General features: G+C 41.4%; 1 protein-coding gene across 1 annotated transcript in view; it reads right to left on the reverse strand.

Moving 5' to 3' along the window:
• HRH3 (histamine receptor H3) overlaps window positions 1-23,091 on the reverse strand; it is a 35,081-nt gene extending 11,990 nt beyond the window's left edge. The window contains exons 1-2 of the mRNA XM_014061527.2: window positions 22,695-23,091; window positions 1,665-1,831 (exon numbers count right to left, since the gene is read on the reverse strand). Of these exons, the coding sequence (XP_013917002.2) occupies window positions 1,665-1,831; window positions 22,695-23,028 (501 nt within the window). The 5' untranslated portion in view covers window positions 23,029-23,091. The remainder of the gene's footprint in view (window positions 1-1,664; window positions 1,832-22,694) is intronic.
• Window positions 23,092-23,516: the final 425 nt, after the last annotated feature.

A 23,516-nucleotide genomic window follows, 5' to 3' on the forward strand; every position in this document is an offset into this window, starting at 1 on the left:
TATTGTGAGCTTGCTTGTTGTTGTTGTTGGAGCTGAAGTAGTCATTGACAGGTAGGACATTGTAGCAGATAATTTTATGTACTACGCTCAGGTCAGACTGAAGGCGACGTAGTTCTAAGTTGTCTAAGCGCAAAATTTCAAGCCTGGTGGTGTAGGGTATTCTGTTGCGAGCAGAGGAGTGGAGGACTCTTCTCGTGAAATATCTCTGGACTCATTCGATTGTATTAATGTCCGATATGCAGTGCGGGTCCCAGACAGATGAGCTGTATTCGAGAATTGGTCTGACAAAGGTTTTGTATGCCCTAGTTGGCAGTACAAACTATCTCAATCTCTTCCTCTTTCATCTCTTGCAGATATCCTCTCTGATTCCCTTCTCCCTCCACCTGCTTTGGCAATAGCGCTTTCCCTTGGTCAGTTGGCCCCCAAACAGCTGGAATTATTTGATGGCACGAATATACAAACCTTCCTATTTCGGGAATAGACAATTTATCACCTTCAGGTTACCTGTGGCTTTTAAAAAAGCCAACAACCTAATTTCAATCTCTGTTTGCAAGAGATTTGATTGATCTGCCCTTTTCTTGCAGCCTGCCCCAGGGAGAAAGGGAAAGTAGCAAAGTCCCCATCTACTTTTTGGATCTGGTTTTCTTCACAGGAAAACAATTAAATGTGTCAATATTTCATACTGGGTTTCAGAGAAGCCACTGAGATGATTTTTGGAACAAGATGCTCTGGAGGAGAAACAGGAGGAGGAGGAGGAGGAAGGGAGGAGGAGGAGGAGGAGAGGCAGGAGGTGGAGGAAGGGCAGGAGGAGAGAAAAGGGGAGAAGGGGAGGATGAAGAAGAAGTAAAAGAAAGGGCAGGATAATGAAAGGGAAAAGGAGGAGGAGGAGGAGGAGGAGGGGAGAAGGAAGAAGAAGTAAGAGAAAGGGCAGGATAATGAAAGGGAAAAGGAGGAAGGGGAGAAGGAAGAAGAAGAAGTAAAAGAAAGGGCGGGATAATGAAAGGGAAAAGGAGGAGGAGGAGAGGCAGGAGGAGGAGGAGGAGGAGGAAGAAGGGCAGGAGGAGGGAAAAGGGGAGGAGGAGGGGAGGAAGAAGAAGAAGTAAAAGGAAGGGGCGGGATAATGAAAGGGAAAAGGAGGAAGGGGAGGAGGAAGAAGAAGAAGTAAAAGAAAGGGCAAGATAATGAAAGGGAAAAGGAGGAGGAGGAGGAGGAAGAGGAGGAGGAGGAGGAAGAGGAGGAGGAGGAGAGGCCGGAGGAGGAGGAAGGGCAAGAGGAGCGAAAAGGGGAGGAGGAGGAAGAAGAAAAAAAGTAAAAGAAAGGGCGGGATAATGAAAGGGAAAAGAAGGAGAAGGAAAGGGAGGAGGAAGAAGATGTCAAGGGAAGGAGAAGATGAGAAGGAGAAGCCTGAGAAAGAGCAACATAATGAAAACAGAAAGGAAAAGGAAGAAGAGAAGGAGAGGCAGGAGGAGGGAAGGAGGAGGAAGAAGAGATGGATGAGGGAGAGGAAGGGAAGGAGGATGAGGAAGAAGAGAAGGAGAAGAGAGGAAGAGGAGGCGAAGCCAGGGAAAGGGCAGGATAATGAAAACAAAAAGGAGGAGGAGGAGGAATGCAGCATTAAATCAAAATTATTTATCAACCTTTTGAACGGCTAGAATAGAACTCACCGCTCTGGTCACCGAGAGGAATCGGTCATAACTGATCAGGACAATATTGAAGACTGACGTGGTACACAACAGATAATCCATCACCAGCCAGAGTTTGCAAAAGCTTTTTCCAAAGGCCCATCTTCCCGTGAGGACATAGGGCACGTACAGGGGAATACAAAAGGCACCTGAAACGAGAAAGCGTGATTCATGCTTTTCAAACATTTCTTCCGCTGACAGCATCAAAGGGCATGGATTGAATACAAGTCAAGGCATTTTATCTCACACAAAACACTAAGTACTGGTTGTTGCTTATTAGCTGTCATCTCCCACTGCCTTGGCTCTTCCAGAAACTGCTGAGATAGAATAGAATTCTTTATTGGCCAAGTGTGATTGGTACACACAAGGAATTTGTCTTTGGTGCATAAGCTCCCAGTGTACACAAGGAGAATAGAAATACATTCATCCAGAATAAAAAGATACAACACTTAGTGATAGTCAAGGTTACTAATAAGCTATGAAATTGTACTAGGAAACAATAACAACAATATAAATTGAAAAATACAAGCAACACGTTTATAGTCATAAATGGGGAGAGGTAGATACTAGGAAAGAAGAGAAGAATAATAATAGTAAATCAGTCTTGTTTAACTATTGACTGTGTCTTGGGAATTAGTTGTTAAGCAGAGTGATGGCATTCGGGGGGGGAAAAACCGCCCTTATGTCTAGTTGTTTTGCAATGCTCTATAGCCTCGTTTTGAGGGTAGGAGTTGAAACAAATTATGTCCAGGATGCGATGGGGCTGTAGATATTTTCACAGCCCTCTTTTTGACTCATGCAGTATGCAGGTCCTCGATGGAAGGCAGATTGGTTGCAATTGTTTTTTTTTCTGCAGTTCTAATTGTTCATTGAAATCTATGTTTGTCTTGTTTGGTTGCAGAGCCAAATCAGACAGTTATGGAGGTACAGATCAGGGATGGGTTTCAAAAATTTTTTACTACCGGTTCTGTGGGCATGGCTTATTTTGTGGGCGTGGCTTGTCAAATTTATGTTTCAGATTGGACATGGGAAATAAAACATGCTGCAAAACTTTTTTTTTAAAAAGGCCACCCCAATGCATGTGCATGCAACCCCCTCACCCACCACGCATGGGCACACATCTCCCTCATGTTTGGCATAGACTCGAAAATCAGCTGGCTGGCACAAGGAGTGAACACATGTGCAGTGGAGTTGAGCTGGGAGATGGCTCTCATGCCCATAGGGAGGGCTCCTCTTACCACCTGTGGTATGCGTGCCATAGGTTCGCCATCACAGATATAGGGTCTCCTGCTTGTATAGGGGGTTGAACTAGAAGAGCTCTGAGGTCTCTTCCAACTCTGTTTTTCTGTCTTTAAAAACACAAACATCCTGAGTATGGTTCTCAGTTAAAGACACTGTTGGAATGAAAAGACATCTGGCTCAGTTCCAAGCCGGGAGAAAGACGCTGGAAACAAAATGGAAGCTAGCGGCTGATTGGAAAGACGGTCCATTTGTTGGGGAACAGAACCACCAGGGTTTGTGGTTCTGGGGCAGCTGAACAATTAGCTAGATGAGTGCCAGGATTTTTATACAGATTTTATACAGCTTTTGTCCTGTGCTGAATCTTGGGTAAGGGGCTGCTGTGCTAATCCTACCATTCTGCTTTTTTAAGCTGTCAAACTTTGCTGTAAGGAGTTTCAAAATATCCTGTCTTGAATGGATTTCTGCTTGCAGTATTTGCTTAGCTTATGAATAGAGCTATCTAGTTAGCTGGCTTCCTATTTCAATAAGCTCTTTATCTCCCTAAGTGCTGGCGTCTGCTGTGGGTATTTAAGAAAGACTGGGGGCTGCTTTCTGCCACTAAAAACATGTTTCTCCAGTTCTTTTTTAGGGAAATATAATATTCTGCCTTTTGTTAATATTTCCCAAATTATTGCATTCTTCTGGGGCCCGGAGGAAGGGCCTTCCCACAATACCTTTGGCCACTTACAATCCAGTATTTTTGTGGAAATAGGAAAATAAAATGAATCAATTTTTAAAATGAACCTAAAGCCAGAAAACAGTTTAGCAATTGCTGTGTCTTTCTCTTTTCATCTCACTACTAGCTTTTAGCGTCACACAGTTTTTTTTATGGGTTTCATATTAGTCAGTAGATAATAGCTCAACTATAAGGAACTCCGCTGTTTCAATATGAAGGGTAATTTTAATTTAAGCGAATGGCTTTGCGATTCAGGGTATTCTACAGGTTTTCAACTCACATTTTACTTAGTATTGGCATGGCAGCCGGTACTATTTATGGAGTCCATTAAACACAATGCAGCAAATAATAAACGTTCTCCAATGTTCCCTGTTACTAACAAAGCTGTAGTTGCTTACTCAAAAGTGGTTCCTTAGTACTTAAAATTGCTTGCAATCAGACATATATTTAAAGAAAATTATTATTTTAATTTTACTGGTGGGAAATGTACTTTTGGGATTATAGCATTTCATCTGCTTTAATTTATATTTATTGTGTTTTGTGTTGCATCAAATAAACTTCACCTCTGCTTCCAGCAACTGCCCTGTGCTCTTTGGACTATTTGGCCTCCACCGGACCAAAGATTTTCTTGTAATGATACGTTACATTATGACGCCTGGCCTCTGTTCAGTTTTGGCTAAAAAAAAAAAAAAAGACATACATACCAATTTACGTTATAATAATTCACTGAAGTTAATGGCATGAAAATATCACAAACTTTGGAACTAGTGGATCCTTTTAATACCAGGGGAAATGAAGGCAAGAACAAAACTCCTCAAAATCTTGGAAGAAAATTGCAGGAACTAATCTAAAAAATTAACACTGACTGACTCAACAATACACATATCGACTGAGTGAAACCAGGCTTAATAGCAGTGACTGTGAGAGGGATCTTGGAGTCTTAGTAGACAACCAATTAAATATGAGCTAACAGTGTGTGTCAGCAGCCAAAAAAGCCCATGCAATCCTAAACTGCATTAACAGAGGGATACAATCAAGATCAAATGAGGTACTAATACCACTCTATAAAGCCTTAGTAAGAACGCACCTAGAATACTGCATCCAGTTTTGGTCATCATATTATAAAAAAGACTCTAGAAAGTGCAGAGAAGAGCAATATAGAAAGTGCAGAGAAGAGGCTGGAGGCTAAAACATATGATGAACGGTTGCAGGAACTGGGCATGGCTAGTCTAGTGAAGAGAAGGACCAGGGGAGACGTGATAGCAGTCTTTCAATATTTAAGGGGCTGCCACAGAGAGGAGGAGGGTCAAGATATTCTCCCAAGCACCTGAAGGCCAGACAAGGAATAATGGATGCAAACTGAACAAGGAGCGATTCAACCTGGAAATAAGGAGACATTTTCTGACAGTGAGAGCAATCAACCCATGGAGCAGAAGTTGCCTTCAGAAGTTGTGGGAGCTTCATCCCTGGAAGCTTCAAGAAGAGACAGGACTGCCATCTGTCAGAAATGGTGTAGGGTCTCCTGCTTGAGCAGGGCTTTGGACTAGATGACCTACAAGGTCCCTTCCAACTCTGTTATTCTAAGTAATTCTAAGACCCCGGTTACTGCAACTGTCCTAAATACATGCCTGTAACCAAGAACCCAAATTTCATTTGACCATGAGGACATTGCTACAGTCAAAGTATGAGGAATGGTCATCTTTTTTTTAGCCTCTTTGTAACTTTGAACAGAAACCAATTGTTGTAAGTTGAGACTCGCCTGTATGTTTAAGCATAAGAAGTAAGAATCAGACAGTGATAAAAATCTTGGCGAGTGTAAATATATTTCCACTGTCCAGGTATTGATGGTAGGCATATTTGCTTTCTCGCCCCTCTATCTGGTGCACTCTGGTGTTTTGTGCTATGAGTTGCATTCCTTGCAGTCATATAAATCCTTCCATTCCCCACCATTCAATCAGAACCGAAGAAGCTTCTTGGGTGAGAAGCGAAACATCTTCAAGGAAAAACAAAGGAAGTCCAGTTGCCTTTTGAAAAAGCACCTTTGGGACAACCATGACCTGGATGACTGAGGATTTCCATAGATGGTGTTCAGGCAGGAGGTTGGACTAAATGACCTACAGGGTCCCATCCAACTCTATTAATCTATTAAACAGCACCAAAATAGAAAAGAAATGGCAATCTGGATATTGAGCTGAAGGTTTCAACAAAATGTTCTGCATTTCTTGGGAGCAATCACCCCAGAATTAATTCATATAGTTTCCCAGTCATGTTCTTACTGACGTTGTATTTGGAAAAACACCTGTTTTGAAGGTATAATTCAGGTCTGGCATGGCTGGCTGAGGAATTCTGGGAGTTGGAGTCCACAAGTCTTAAAGTTGCCACGTTTGGGGAGCCCTTGTCTAATTGCTGTAGTTCCATCATCTTGTTCATGTGGTCAACAAAGCATCTGCCACAGGGGTGGGTTCCAGCAGATGCTACTGCCTGTTCGTTCATGGTTGCGCAGTGTGCGCCACACACACTTGATGGGTTCTGTGTGTGCATGCACAGAACTAAAACAAACCCCAAGATGGTGGTGCCTACGGTGCTGCCGGGAGAACTGGTTCAGGGGTGTGGCAGGCCTGGGTCACTGCCGGTTCCAGCGACCCAGGCCACCACGTTACTACCGGTTCGGCTGAACCGATCTGAACCAATAGGAACCCACCTCTGATCTGGAATGTTGCAATTTGCCAGTCAAGACAATCCCGTATTACAGGTTGTTCTCGACTTATATTAAATTTGGTTAGTGATTGTTCAAAGTTACAATGACACTGAAAAAAAGTGATTTATGACTGCTTTTCACACGTATGACTATTGTAGCATTCCTATGGTCACATGATAAAATTCAGATGCTTGACAACTGACACATATTTATGACCATTGCAATGTCCCTGGGTCATGCAACCAACTTCTGTGACCTTCTGAACAGCAAAGTCAACGGGGAAGCCAGATTCGCTTAACAACTTAACAACTGCAGTGATTCATTTAACAACAGTGGCATGAAAGCTTGTAAAATAGGGTAAAACTTACTTAACAACTGTCTTGCTTAACAACATAAATTTTGGACTCAGTTGTGATCATACCTCTATAGACTATCTATATCTCCATTCATTGAACCTGTCCGATCCATCAACCTCGGCTTAGCGCCTCACTGGCATCCTGCCATCAAAGAACCAAGGAAGCGGGGGGGGGGACGACAAATGAGCAATACATTTGTATACCTTTAGGGCTGGAATTTGGGATTGACAGCTGAAGAAGAGCAGAGCATTTTGGAATGCGGTTCATGCCTGGCAACTTCAAGGCCCTTTACCCTGGGAATGGAATTTCACCAGCCTAAACACCCCAGCATTTCCCAAAACATCTTGATGGTGTCGGATTGGCTACACACAGACAGACCGTGGGTGGGGAAGACTGGGAGAACCACGGGATTAATTCTGTATTGATGCACGAGAACTTTAGATTCCGCCTGACTTTACTACAGTCAGCATTTCTTAGTAACAGTACTTTTTTACTTCAACCCAAATGGAGTCGAGAGTTTTTCTTCCCTAAGGGATCAGACTGGGACAGGTCTGACAGTACCGTTGAAGCCCAAAATGGAATTTGTGGTTTGAAAATCACATGTGTAAAGTAAGTTGCTAAAACAAACTTTTTCTCAAGAAATAATGTCTCTTCCTTTGGGTACCGAATAACAAGCGCTACAATTCCTCCAAACCAATCCATTCAAACAGCAAGTGTTGAAATTTTACGAAATAGCCCACAGGCTTTCTTTATGGAACAGAGGTGGTTTCATGATAGATTTATGGCTCGATCTCATTGCTGACATGAATGGAAAGCGAGATTAAAATGCTTAGTGAAAGCCGAGTGTTTCTTTTCCTTTTGATTTCTATTCTGAATCCTGTTGAGAGTCTGTTGCTTTCTAACAATTGTAAGAAAAAATTAGGATAACATTGAGGCATTAGGTATTGAGTGACAGGCAGCCATATGTGAATAGAGGAATCAGTAGACGTTTTCTAAAGTAGCTGAAGCAAGATCATAAACATTATTATTTTTTCCTGGAAGACTATGAACAGCTACTAGAAACAGTAAAAACAGTCATCGACATAGAAATGCATACATGCCGAGGCTGGAAAAGAGATGTCAGATTAGATGGGAGCAGAGCTGAATAGAATGACAATTACCAGAGATTCTCTCTCTTCCCCCTCTGTCACATCTTTATCTTTCTCATCTATCTCTATTTATCTCTATCATTATTACAATACCTCTCTCTCCATCTCTTAATCTCGCTTATGTATCCTTCCTTTCTATGACCCTGCCATTTCTTAACTTGAGCTAGAGTGGGGCGACTGGATGGAGCTGTGCATTTACTGGCTGGCTGCCCTTCCTGACACCACACTGAGTTCACAGCAACTTTGTGCCCTAGGAGAGAAATATCTGTTGCTGCCTATGATTGAATTCTCAATCTTCCAAGTGAGAGGCAAGCATCTTTACTGCTAGACCACTATTCATTCATTCATTCATTCATTCATTCATTCATTCATTCATTCTCTCTCTCTCTCTCCTGTCTCTCTCCTGTCATGTCTGTCTGTCTGTCTATCGTCTGTCTATTGTCTATTGTCTATTGTCTATTGTCTATTGTCTATTGTCTATCGTCTATCGTCTATCGTCTATCGTCTATCTATCTATCTATCTATCTATCTATCTATCTATCTATCTATCTATCTATCTATCTATCTATCTATCTTCATTTCTATCTAGTCTTTGTCCTGTATATTGACCATTCCTGAAGGCTCTAGAGAGCTAACAGTAACTGATATATAATATAATGGCCCCCTTAAAACCTATATATATATATATATATATATATATGTATGTATGTATGTATGTATGTATGTATGTATGTATGTATGTATGTATGTATGTATGTGTATATATATATATATATATATATATATATATATATATATATATATATATATATATATATATATATATATATAAATATGATAAAAAGAACCTTCCTCAAAAATGCGAACACCATGTACAAATAAACTCCCTCTCTCTGAGCTTGGTTTTTTTGTAGACATTTCATTACCCAACTAGATAACACCATCAGTACTGCAAGAAAACATTGTCACTTTATAATTTTAATAATGGAGTGAGCTCCTGTTACTCACCCCAGCTTCTGCCAATCTAGCAGTTCCAAAGCACGTAAAAAAATGCAAGTAGAAAAATAGGAACCACCTTTGGTGGGAAGGTAACAGTGTTCCGTGCACTTTTGGTGTTTAGTCATGCCAGCCACATGACCACGGAGACGTCTTCGGACAGCGCTGGCTCTTCGGCTTTGAAATGGAGATGAGCATTGCCCCCTTGAGTCAGGAACAACTGGCACATATGCGGGGGAACCTTTACTAATTCTTTCTTCTATTGTTACTGGTAAATTATTCTTCTTAGAAGGACAAAGCTGAACAAATCTCTATTGGGAAAGAATTCAAATGTGTTGGGGTGGTTACTGAACATACAGTTTCTTGGGACCTGTTGGGTATCATTTCTGTAGGGATGGGAAATAGAGGGAGTTGATCTTATTCGATCTGGTTGACCGGGAAGATGAAGACAAGAGAAGGTGGTCCCACAGAGAACAAGGTCCAGAGCCATATAAAACATTAAAAAAGACAATCAGAACCTTCCCTAGATGTTCCATCTGGGTCTGCTACTGGTAAGATCAGACTTCCATTCAACAGATAAGGAGGACTGCCAAAATGGTGAAGACCAGCCCAAGACTGCATGATACTCTGGAATCAAGGACAAATTGGTATCCAGAGCCCAGGATAGGTTTCCCAGGTCAAAGCAAGAGTTAGATCAGGGGTCACCAACCTTTCGGACCTCAGGGACCACTAAATTCATAATTTTAAATCCTGTGGACCACTAATATGATCTGCCTAATGACCAGGTGGGTGTGGCTAGGTAGTCATGTGACTGGATGGGCGTGAGTAACGATGTCACATCGAGGGGCACCTTGCCAGCCTCTACTCCCCTCCCAGCCACTCCTTGCCTCCCCACCCGGGCTTCTTCGGGCCCCAACAGGAAGCAGTTGTTGGAGCTAAGCAGCCACCATGAGAAAGAGTTGGCAAAACAGCTGGCTCAGTTCAAATTGGTTCTGGCCGACAAGGAGGCTCAGAAGAAGCACCTCACTGAGGACTAGGAGCATAGGCTTTCCAAGCAGAGGGAAGACCTGCAGGAGTGCAAGGCCAGGTACCAGCTCCTGGAGGCTCAGCGGGCTGAGATGGTCAGCCAGTTCCAGGCAATGATGCAGTCCCACTGGAATGAAACCTTCCGGCTGTTTGCCACTAGTGTCCCTTCCCTCCAGCCTTCGCCCAAAGCCCCCCACCAGGAGGCTGAAGCAGACCCCAAGTCAGAATTTTTGCCTCCCTACAACCCTCACAAAAAGACCCCAAAGGGGGAGACTCTCTACAGCAACACAAGCATTCATTGCATGTATCCGGCCCAGGGGTCGTAGTTTGAGGACTCCTGATTTAGTGCAATATAAAAAAATGCAGACCCCCAGTTCGGGACCCCTGCCTTAGACTGCCATGCTATATTCCTTCTCCAGTCTGGCCAAGGCCTCTGTAGCTCTTCTCCGGTGCTCTAAATGTCAGGTTCTAGATGCATTGCTACTTCTCCACTGGGGAAAAAATTCCAATAGAAGAGAATATTTATAGCTCAGGGTTGGGTCCTTGGTGCTCTCTGAGCTTGGTTACCAAGTCGAATAATAAACCATCTGCAAGAAAACAGGAAAACTCAGAGAGCACCAAGGACCCAATAACTGGGAAGGGAGCCAGCATTTCGACTCTTTGATTGCCTTTGCCAACCTTTCAAATCCCCAGGTTGATGCCATTTGAGAAGAGCAAAGAGATGTGAGGAACCTAGCAAATTTCCCGTAATAAAGATGTATCCCAGACATCAAGATTTATCATAACGCTAGAGACAATAATAAAAATCCATCTGCATCAGTTATTGGGTTTTGAAATTTGATTACCAGTTTGAGGGGACAAGCAGAGAGAACAAATTAGGATTCAGAAAGAAGCCATAAATGCAGTAAAAGTTTTTTTTAAAAAAATCAGAAAGTTGGAGTGGAAAGATATTTCCCAGGCTGAAACACACGAAAGATATAACTGAGTATTATCTGTGGAATTGATCAAGGAAATGTTGGCAACCATCTAGCTTCCTATGAACCAATCCTCCTTTCACTTTGCCTTCACTTTGAGCTAATCCCCCCAAGGGGCAGTTGTGCAAATTGCAAATCACCCAATTCACCGTTTGATGAAAAGAGTTGATTACCAATTAAGATTAAACTTTTCCTGTGCTCTGAATGTTGATCATCTGACTTGCTTATGCTTCTATCTGTAGCTATACAAATATCGTCATTGTCGTCATCTTTGGAGAACATAACAAAACACAAAGACCTACAAATAGAAATAAAACAACTGTGGCAAAGGGAAGCAAGGCTAATACCAATAGTCATAGGTGCTTTGGGTGCAATCCAGGTGTGGGTTCCTGCCAGTTCTAACCTCTTCTATAGAAGAGGTTCCACAAATCTACAGTGCCGTTTAGAACCGGTTCCAGCTCTCTCCCCCTGCCCATCGGCACATCATCAAGATGAAGAGCAAGAGGAGGAATTCTGGGAGTTGAAGTCCACAAGTCTTAAAGCTGTCAAGTTTGAACACCCCTGGTTTTTTTTCTAAAGAGTTAGGGGTGCAAAGGTCTTGTCACTTGACAGCTTTAAAACGTGCACACTTCAATGCCAGAGTTCCTGAGCCAACATTTTGGTTGCTAAGCAAGAGCGTTGTTAAGTGAGTTTTACCACATTATACAAGTTGGCCACAGTCACATGGCTGGCAAGCCACTCCCACCCAGTCACATGGCCGGCAAGCCACTCCCACAAAGCAGGCCACACCTACAGAAGAGGTTCTAAAATTTTTGAAACCCACCACTGGTACAATCCCAAAGCAACTAGAGCACCACTTGAAAACCATTGGCATTGATAAATTGTCCATTAGTCAATTGCAAAAAGCGGCTTCACTGGGGACAGCTTCCATCCTGTGACGATATTGGTGACACCATCAAACGTCCAGATCTGCCTGAAATGGACAGAATCTAGAGCTCAAAGACAAGGATGAGACAGAATATCACAAAATCTGGAACAAATGGTACCGATGGTTAGAAATGAGGGGGAAAGGCCAGGACAGAAAAATACAGACAAGTTAAGAAATGGAAAATATGGTATTAAGAATGTGTGAAAGGTAGGAATTGGATATGTATCTGTATGACTAGTAATTATATATAAGAAAGGATCGATGGACAGGAAATCTGACTGAATGCACAAACCTATGTAATGGACATAAAATGTAATTGTTGTAAGATCTAATCACTATATGGAAACGTTTATGCCAGAAATGTCGCACTATGTCCAATGTTTTTAATGTTTATCTAATAAAAAGACTTTTAAAAAAAACATCCAGATCTGCCTATTGCAGGTCCTTGTTAAGGACTCGATAGGTAGACAACTGCCAAATCCAGTCTGAACATCTGACTGACTGCAATTATTAATAATGATAACGATAACAACAACAACAATCTTGCATTATATTTGATATTAGTGTTACACTGTTCCATGTTCCTTATTGATTAGTCAAAATAAACCTGCTTTGTTTGGGGAATAAGATCAGTTAATTATGTGTTTACTGACTGCTCTTTAGAAGGCCAGATCCTGAAGATGAAACTCAAGCACTTTGGCCACCTAATGAGAAGGAAGGACTCACTGGAGAAGAGCCTCATGCTGGGAAAGATGGAGGGCAAAATAAGAAGGGGACGACAGAGAATGAGGTGGCTGGATGGAGTCACTGAAGCAGTCGTTGTGAGCTTAAATGGACTCCAGAGGATGGGAGAGGACAGGAAGGCCTGGAGGAACCATGGGGTCACGATGGGTTGGACAGGACTTCGCAACTAACAACAATTATGTATTTCAAATAAATCCTTGAAATGTTGAGCTATAATTAATATTTCAGTTAAATGCTGCTGCTGAGCAATAGATTTGAGACTCGCATATTTAAAATGACAAGGATATTTTATATTCTCCCTAAATGTGTAAGCAGAATGAAGATACCAATAGCAATAGCAGTTAGACTTATATACCGCTTCATAGGGCTTTCAGCCCTCTCTAAACAGTTTACAGAGCCAGCATATTGCCCCCACAGTCTGGGTCCTCATTTCACCCACCTCGGAAGGATGGAAGGCTGAGTCAACCTTGAGCCGGTGAGATTAGAACCGCTGAACTGCAGATGACAGTCAGCTGAAGTAGCCTGCAGTGCTGGATTTAACCACTGCACCACCTCGGCTCTATAAGATGGCAGGAGTCACATTGGAAACACAGAAATTTTGTTTTAAAAACCACCACAGGTAGTCCCTGACTTATGACAAGAACCAGACCAGAATTTCCATTGGTAAGCAAAGTGGCTGATGATTCATGCCCAATTTAATGCCCTTTTTTGCCATGGTTGTTAAGCATCCTTTACTGACTTGGCTTATCAGAAGTCACATGGGAAGGTTACAAATGATGATCCGGTCATTCTGAATTGTTGTGACCATCATGGTTGCCAAGTGTCAGAATTTTGACCATGTGGGATGCTGTGGTGGTCACAAGTTGCCTTTTTCAGTGCCACTGTAACTTCAAAAGGTCACTAAACAAATGATCTTAAGTTGAGGACTACCTGTATTCTATAAGGCTCCATTTTATGCTGCCCATATCAGGGTTCCAAATAGCATCCAAAAGTCAATCAGAATCCGAGGCAAAAGATTCCTCAAAGTTTCAATTTATTAAGAGAGCCATGTTGGCACATTTGGGAAAACCCGAATCTGAAAGCTTCCCAGTTTTCCCACCCAGTTGAAAGTTCAAGATCCTGCCCCCACACCCACCAGTCCATCACATGGTCCAATCTTCCACTGCCACCCTGGCAGCTTCCACCCATCCAGTTCCAGCCAGGTGCAGAGACAAAGGATGACCTTGAGTTTCTAAGAAGAATGTTATTATGGCTACATATCACCCAACTCCGTATAATTCCCCCCTCCCATTTTCCCACAATAGAAAATGAATAGTAGAAAGTGTGGCAAGCCTGAAGTCCAAAAAGAAAAGATGGCCCACATATTTCACGGAAAAGTTTTGCTGGGGATCACCAGAACTTGGAAATTAGATGCAACCAGTATGCATGTTGCACTTTGGACTTTAAGATTTTGAAATTAATGTTAAAGAATGAATGTATTTTTGATTTCTGAGACATAACAAGACAAACAACTTATAAGAAGAGTTGTGGTGGCGCAGTGGTTAGAATGCAGTATTGCAGGCTAACTCTGCCGACTACCAGCAGTTTGATCCTGACCGGTTCAAGATTGACTCTCTTGTCCATCTTCCAATGTTGGTAAAATGAGGAACCAGACTGTTGGGGAGCAATACGCTGACTCTGTAAACCACTTAGAGAGGACTGTGAAGCACTGTGAAGTAAATCTAATAGCTGTTGCTATTGCTATAATGGTGCTTGAGAGATATTTTTGAGCAATTATATCAGGACTTTCAATCAATAATGTGTCTTCCTGGGAACTCTCTGTTCTCAGAGGATGTTACAGAAAAAGATACGCAACAGAACTGAATAGAACTGAAAGCAATATGAGCAATTTGGACATGATTTTGCCATGAGACATTAAAAAAACAGCCTGCCTGAGTCTTTAAAAATTCAAGAAGGAACAAAAAATGACAATTCCAGAGAACAAAAGGATTTTCTTGTTGTTGTTAGACTTTCAGAAAAGAGACTGATTTTAATGTTTTGAAGACATGGGAAACAAAGGCCAACAATCATCTGAATGAATGAAAGAGCAAGATTGTTTTAGGTGAAAAAAAGGAACACAAATGTAAAGAGAGAGCACCACACCGATTTGGTAAATAACACTTCCACTTGTTGTTAGTTCCGAAGTCCAATCCATCGCAACCCCATGGACAGCCTTCCTCCAGGCCTCTACCATCCTCTGGAGTCAATTTAAGCTCACGCCTACTGCTTCGGTGACTCCATCCAGCCACCTCATTCTCTGCCGTCCCCTTCTTCTTTTGCCCTCAATCTTTCCCAGCATGAGGCTCTTCTCCAGGGAGTCCTTCTTTCTCATTAGGTGGCCAAAGTATTTGAGTTCCATCTTCAGGATTTGTCCTTCTAAAGAGCAGTCAGTAAACACATAATTAACTGATCTTATTCCCCCCAAAAAGCAGGTTCATTCTCAATCAATAAGGAATGTGGATAACCCTCAGTGCAACAACATCAAATATAATGCAAGATTGTTGTTGTTATCATTATCATTATTAATCATTGCACAGATGTTCAGACTGGATTTGGCAGTTGTCTACCTATCGTGATCTTACCAAGGACCTGCAATAGACAGATCTAGATATTTGATGGTGTTACCGATATCGTCTATGCCGCAACTTGCTTACTCTCAAGCTTTAGACATGAATGAGGTCTTGGAGGCTACAGCTGAAAGATAAGAAGGTTGGAATTCTCCTTCTTGTGCCATATCTGTTATCGGATGTTGGCGATCATGTTGACAATCCTATTTTTGTCAATAGCCGCATGAAAAAGTGCTGCTGAGTTTTGTCCAAACCAATCCCTTAAGTTTTGAAGCCATGATGTTCTTCTTCTGCCTGGACCTCATTTGCCTTCAATCTTTCCTTGGAGGATTAAGTGAAGGATGCTGTATTTTTCTGGGTGTCGCATCAGATGTCCGAAATATTCTAACTTTTGCTTTTTTATGGTTTTGATGATTGCATTCCCCAGGCAGCTCATCACCTCCTCGTTTTGTGATTTTGTCAGCCCAGCTTATACGCAACAGCTGTCTGTAAGTCCACATTTCAAATGCTTCTAGTTTCTTTAAGTGGCTTTCTGTCAGAGACCAACTCTCCACTCTGTAGAGCAGGAGAGACAAGATGCAACATCTGACATGCCTCATTGTCAGTCTTAGACTTATGTCGTGACTGCAGAAGACCTTTTTCATTTTGAAGAACGCTGTTCGACCTTTCTCTATCCTTGCCTTTACTTCAGTGGTACTGTCCCAGCTTTCATATAAATTAATGATCCTTTCAATTTTTTCTAGGTTGAAATACATCTTCAAATTCTTGAGAAAAACTGGCAGGTTTTATCCAAAATGAAAATATCTGTTGGAGATCACCAGTCTGAGCTCAACGGCAGGGTAAAACGCATAATCAGTCTGGAGTCTCTATACCCCCTCCAAAAAAGACCTATGTCTCCAAGCCCCTTAAAGTCTGTTGACTCTTATCTGGCACCAATTTGCCTTGAACATTAGTAGATCATACACTTGTGTATAGGTAGCATGAAATAAACTTGCAATGCTTTTGAACTCTATCCTAGTTCCTGACTTCTTGCTCCTGACAATATCTTTGTAGCCTCTTATTCTCTTTCTAGGCATAATTCACACTAGTGGGATGAGGATGCCAAAAGAATCAGTTGCTCCATATTTACCCATTCCTCATCAGAACTCTAATATGATCACTCTGATTATCAGACCAGATTAACAGAGTTGGAAGGGACCTTGTAGGTCATCTAGTCCAACCTCCCACCCAAGCAGGAGACCTTACACCATTTCTGACAAATGGCAGTCCAATCTCTTCTTGAAAGCCTCCAGTGATGAAGCTCTCACAACCTCCAAGGCAACTTCTGTTCCATTGGTTGATTATTTTCACTGTCAGAAAGTTTCTCCTTATTTCCAGGTTGAATCTCTCCTTGATCAGCTTCCATCCATTATTCCTTGTTTGGCCTTTGGGTGCCTTGGAAAACAGGTTGACCCCCTCCTCTCTATGGCAGCCCCTCAAATATTGGAACCCTACTATCATGTCTCCCCTGGTCCTTCTCTTCACTAGACTAGCGATGCCCAGTTCCTGCAACCGTTCACATTTATTTTAGTCTCCAGTCCCCTAATCATCCTGGTTGCTCTTCTCAGCAGTCTTTCTAGAGTCTCAACCTCTTTTTTATTGTGTGGTGACCAAAACTGGGTGCAGTATTCCAGGTATTACTAAAGTTGAAGGCAAAACAAAGAAAATAAAAAACACCACAATTTCAATTGTGCCTCTGTTCTGGAACAATCTTGAAGGATAAGTTCCTAGCACTTAATTTGTTGACTTTTGGATGTGAAATAGAGAATACTTTATGGCACCTCAATTCCTTAATTTCTAATGAGATCCATGCAGCTTTGCAGCAAAAAACCAATTATATACCTTTTAGGAAGTCATCTAATAGCTCTTTCACTGATAATGCATTTTTATATATGCAGGAATCATACAGAAAAGTACTGTATATTATATAACACCAAAATCTACACGTCGGGCTGAACAGAACCCAAGCATTAAGATTTCTGGAATCAACCACTCACGGTATTACTTGAGTCCAAGATAAAAGCTAATTACTGCTACAAAGTAGCACAGTTCTTGCATTTACATTGTTAATCTCAGCATGATTAAAATATTGTTTTGTAAGGCTTATTGTACCTGAGAGATAATTTGGGACGCTCCCTTATGCTTCTAAATAATTTGGCCATCCCCCTGTCCGCTTCGTACCCTTTCAGTATTCATATTCTTGCATAATATTGTTCCAGTCCGGTATTAAAAAAATAACTCTGCATTGAGATCTATTTTGCTTAATCCTCCTCTCTGCTTCCATCTTCAGACTGTCAAAACGGACATTCTGTTTTTTAGAAATTTTACACTGTAAAACTGATACCGGCCAAATGGATCTCTGCTGGATAGCACAAGATGTTCTCATGATCTCTTCAGCCTTCATGAAGTTGTAGAAGACATTTTTGGGTAAAGCAACAATGAATATGGTTGTTTCATCAATGGAAGAATTTTGTTTAATTTATTATGGCCGGGGAAGAAGGAAGAACATGGAACATTTGTGTCTTGAAGGACAGGAAGTTATCTTAGGAAGGAGTTGCACGATGCATTATCCACAGCAGAAGAAATCCAGATTATAAAAAATCAAATTAATAGCCAAAATGTTCATTAACTGTTGACTACTCTAACTTTCTAAGGAAAGCAGATCTAACTGAGTGGTGTCTATCAGGGAAACAATATTTAGCAGTATTTCATAGGTAGCTTGAAAACATACCATTTTTAGAAAGAACGAAGCAATCTTGCCTCCAACACTGGCAAGCACTAAGAATGGTGCATCCTCATGGATAAATGTTGGGGTTCATCTCAAAGCATAAAGAGCCTCCATCCTATGGCTGCATTCATAAGGCATGCTCAAACTACTGAACCAAGAACAAATTAAACAGAATGGATCATGCAGCATCTTAAGCCTAATGATTTAAGCCTATACCCAAATGGTAAGAAAATTTGAATGTCAACCAAGGTAAACACATGGGTGAAACACAACATTACTGTTGTTGAATAGACCTGGTTAGGCATGTTACATGAATACAAACTCATCCCAACCCTCTGCTTTTTAAGATATTGATCAATGACTTGAAGGAAGGATTAGAAAATACTAAATCTGTAGATGACACAATATAAAGGAGATAAGTGAAAGGACAGTTTCAAGACTCAAGGGGCTCTTGATAATATCTATCTATCATCTATATCTATATATCTATCTATCAAACAATCAATCATCTGTATCTATCTATCTATCTATCTATCTATCTATCTATCTATCTATCATCTATCTATCATCTATCTATCATCTATCTATCATCTATCTATCATCTATCTATCAATCATCAATCATATCTATCTATCTATCTATCTATCTATCTATCTATCTATCTATCTATCTATCTATCTATCATTCATCCAGCTACCTACCTACCGACCTACCTACCTACCCATCTATCTACTTTCTATCATCTGTCTGTCTGTCTATCTACCCCCTCTCTCACGCACACACTTTCTCTCTCTAGCTAGCTATTTATCTAGCTATCTATCATTTCTTAACTTCCCATCTTCCTTGGTTGCAAGTTGCAATAATAGGCAGAAATCGGGATAAATGTCAACAAAAATAAAAAAAATAATTCCTACACTGGATAGAAAAAACCAATGCAATGAGGACAGAATTGAGAATAGCAAGGGGGGGGGGGGTTGAGACCCTACTTGTAAAAAGAGTTTTGAATATTTTGGTGGATCATGAATTGAAAATGAGCTAGCAATGTGATTGAAATGCAGAAAATGGAGTCCTATGCTACATTGATAGAAAGATGATATCGAGATCAAGAGAAATCATCTTCCTCCCTATTTTCCGTCGATCAGATCAGACCCGGCATATTATGACCAGTTCTGGACACCATATTTGGAAAAGAACATTGAGGAAAATGCCCAGAGAGAAGAGACCAAATGATAAGAAGCTAGCTCAGAGATGTGAATTTATGTTTATCTGGAGAAGAGGTGACAGTGAAAGAGACATAATGCGATCTTTGAGTATTTAAATGGACATCATGTAGAAAACGAGAGTTGTTTAGACTTGTTCTAGGAGATAGAAGTTATATTACAGGGAAAAATAGATTTTAATTGGATATCAAGGCGGGGAAAACATCCTAATAAAAACAACCTAATGAACTTTATCAGAAGGTAATAGACTCTTCTTTGTTGAAGGAGTTTAAATAAAGGCTAGATGGCCATTCCTTAGAAACACTGTCATGATGGATTTCTGTAGTGTGTAGGAGGTTAGAACATCTCTAATGTCATTTCCAACCATTATGTTCTATCACTCTATAAAATGCAGCAAAGAATATGAAATAAGAGTGAACTTCTAGCCTTCCACACCTGGGAGGAGACTACAGTGAAAAAAAAGAAAGAAAGCCTAGTATAATGAAAAGGGATGACATAATAACAGTGTTGTAATATGTAAGTGGTTGCCATAAAGAAGGGGGAGTCAAGCTACTCGCCAAAATATCTGAAGGCAGAACAAGAAACAAGTAATCTATAAATAAGGAGAAATTTCTGACCATTAGACCAATTAGTCAGTGGAACAAAGTTGTGGGTGCTCCAACACTGGAGGTTTTGAAGAAGAGATTGGACAAGCATTTGTCTGAAATGCTATAGGATTTCCTGTTTGAGCAGAGGGTTGGACTAGAAGACCTCCAAGATCCCTTCCAACTCTGTTGTTCTGTTATTCTGCCTGTTTCCCCTTAGTGAAACTTAAGAATAGAGTCAGGTTGAAATTCAAAGAGGCATATCTTGTGATATTGGTTCAACTTTCCCCTTGCTTTTTCCAAGCCCAATTCATACATCTGATCTCGGTCTTTGGGTTTGTCCTACACCAATTTTTCATCTTGATATAAATCAAACACCTCTTTATAGATGCAAACATATTTCATATGCTAGGAAGTGCCCACCCGCTGGGCAACAGAATGAAGACCTCTGGATTTAAATAGGCCTGCTACAGAATGAAAATAAGTTCTTTAAGTATAAGGACTTTCTTTTTAAATCAATCCATTTAGGATTTTGTGTCCCAAGCAATGCAGTATTTTAAGTTTAAATGATTCAGTTGAACCCAGCTGCAAAGTGATTGAAAAGCAATGTTTTTAGATAGCACTGTTTCTATAATAAAGAAAAATGTCCAATTGCTTTCAATTAGTTATAAATTCAACTTCCGCCCAGAGATTATGTTTTTTGGGGGTGGAGGGTCATTTTGTGGTTTGATTGCATTTCCAAAAAAAAATATCAGCATAGATCTCCTTACTTTGATGTCATCCAAGTGTATTTGGGTAGAAATTCTAAGCCAAGCCAACATAGCCAGGAGCCAAATTGGATTTGGACTGATGAAAGCTACAGTTTACCACCCATTGACATCTTCGAATTACAGGGTTGGAAAGAACCTTTAGAGGTTTTCTAATCCAGCCCAAATTTGGGGAGTCTCCAACATCATCAACAATGCTTTAAAAATATTTTACATGGCTAGCAGGATTTTCAGAGGATAGCTCTGAAACGTATGAGCAGCTGTGCTTATTTCTTAAGCATATTGCTTAAGCTGACCAGAGTCTCCTTTTGGGGAAAGACAGGCGGCATATGAATTTAATACATGAATATAAATAAATACATATTATTACATATATCTAAATGGATTACAACCTGAAGTTTTCAACTCCCTAAATCTGTGCTTTTTAAAGGTGCTGCAAAAAAAATACATCTGCAGCCTCTCACCATTTTAACAAAGGCTGTGGTGTTGGAATCACTGGATTAGAAGATCAAATATACCCACATCTCTCTGAGCCAGTTGAGTCCTTTCTTTCCCTCAAGGGGAAAAAAATGGAGGAGGCAGTGAACTGCCTTGTTTCAGGAGCAAAGAACTGCTGTAAATCTAACAAATATAACCTATCAATATTTATGGTGCAAAAAAACATTGAAATATTTCTTCCTTTCCTCTTCCTGTTGGCAGGAAGCTCAAACTGCCCAAGGAGCTGCTGATACAGTTCTACAGAGGAATTATTGAGTCTGTCATCTGCACCTCTATAACTGTCTGGTTTGGTTCTGTAACCCAACAAGACAGACACAGATTTCAGAGGATAATCAGAACTGCAGAAAAAAACAATTACTGCCAACCTGCCTTCCATTGAGGACCTGTACATTGCACCAGTCAAAAAGAGGGACGTGAAAATATTTACAGACCCCCTCGCATCCTGGACATAAATTGTTTCAACTCCTACCATCAAAACGACTCTATAAAGCAGTGCACACCAAGACAACTAGACACAAGGACAGTTTTTTTTCTCCGAATGCCATCACTCTGCTAAACAAATAATTCCCTCAATAACTGTCAAACCATTCACTAAGGCTGCATTACTATTAGTCTTCTCATCCCACTGCTCACCCATCTCCTCACACTTATGACTGCATGACTATAACTTTGTTGCTTGTATCCTTACAATTTAAATTGATATTGTTTCCTAATTACTTATTTGTGCCCTATGACTATCATTAAGTGTTGTACCTTATGATTCTTGATGAATGTATCATGTCTTTTTATATACATTGAGAGCATATGCACCAAAGACAACTTCCTTGTGTGTCGAATCACACTTGGCCAATAAATAATTCTGTTCTGTTCTGTTCTGTTCTGTTCTGTTCTGTTCTATTCTATTCTATTCTATTCAGTGTGTCTTGTGTCCAGAGAAATCATCTGCAGAACATAATTAAATGCCTTATGAATGACAGCCTTCTGGCAAGCTTTCATTAAATTCTTCAGGAATTGCACATGCTCAGGCAAGAGCATAGCAAAATAGTAACAGTGAGGAGTCCTTAATCCTCTCTGAGCTTGGTTGTTTTCTCTCAGACTAACCAAGGAGAGAAGCAACCTGATACTAAGCAGAAATTCCCTGACAGTGCGAACAATTAACCAGTGAAACGACTTACCTCCAGAGGTTGTGAGTGCTCCAACACTGGAGGTTTTAAAGAAGAGATTGGACAACCATTTGTCTGAAATGGTAGAAGGTTTCCTGCTTGAGCAGAGGGTTGCACTAGAAGACCTCCAAGGTCCCTTCCAACTCTGTTATTCTGTTATTCAGACATTTCATTGCCCAAACTAGGTAACATCATCAGTATTTGGTTAATGAAAGGTCATCAAGAAAGCAACCAAGATCAGAGAGTATCAAGGACCCCACATTTCAATTCCCGAACTGCAAATATTCTCCTTGAAAGATGGACAGTGGTACAAATATGGGTGGGTTTTGGAGTCAACTCCAGAGATATCAGAATGAAGACCCAGCCAGGAGGTGAATCGGGAAAATCAACTCCCAGAGGAGTTGAAAAACCTATTAGGAAGCTCAGAATGGTGGTGGAACAGATGATTAAATCTCACAACGGAGTTGTATATTAAAAGTGAAGGGGCCCCAACCCAGTGAACCCTGAGCGTCCCAAATGCTTTCACCCTGACCCGTGGTCTCTGGATGAAGAGAAGTGGAAACCGGGTGAGGTACTTTACCTACTAGGAAATCGGAGATGGCCAAGTTCAGGAGGAAATAATTGTTCTGCGTCCTCAAGCTGGAGTCCACCACGAAGGCCAGCATCACTAGCGCGTTGCCCACCACGGTGGCCACGATCAGCAAAGCCATCAACACCGCCAAGGCGATGGTCCAGGTCGTGGAGAAGTGGCCGGAGAGATCTTCTCCCTGCGCTTTCTCCGAACCGTTCACAGCCCGGGCGCTCGAGGGGGAGCTGTCCATTTCAGCACCATGCGCTCTCCGCAGGCTCAAACGCCCGGGCGAAGTCGCGGCGCCATCGTCAGGGACTTGGGTTATAGGATCTCTTATTGGCATGGATTATAGCCGGCCAACTCCAAGGGACTCTGAGCGGCTCTACTTGGCGGGACTCGCCTCTCACGGACGGAGGGAGTCGGAGAAAGCCGTTTCAGCATTGCGCTCTTAGCCGGTTCGTCCCTTTCCGAGGCTCATCAGATCGGCTAAGGCAGCGTTCGATCCTAAGCGGTTAGTTTTCTTTCTCGAGTTCTCAGGGAAATAATAATAGCAACATTTTTTTTAAAAAATATCTAGTGCTTTTTCTTCTTCTTTCCGTTGCTTTCCGATTTTTTTCTCCCCGTGAGACTGTAGGGTTTTTGTTTTTCTCCTCCTATTGAAACTCAGCCTTTCCTTTCTCCTTCCTCCCACTTCTTCTCCTGACTGGGAAAAAAAGAGGGGACGGCAGGAGTGGAGGAAAGGATGCGGAGGGTTGTGAGTGGGGGCTGGCTCTACTATTTGCAGCAGCTGCTTTGCTCAGCGTCGGAAGTGACTGACTCCGGGCCAAAACG

This window comes from Thamnophis sirtalis, unplaced genomic scaffold (assembly GCF_051295495.1).
Source record: "Thamnophis sirtalis isolate CommonGarterSnake01/CBP01778 unplaced genomic scaffold, rThaSir2_p1.2 scaffold_7, whole genome shotgun sequence".
NCBI classification, from domain to species: domain Eukaryota; kingdom Metazoa; phylum Chordata; class Lepidosauria; order Squamata; family Natricidae; genus Thamnophis; species Thamnophis sirtalis.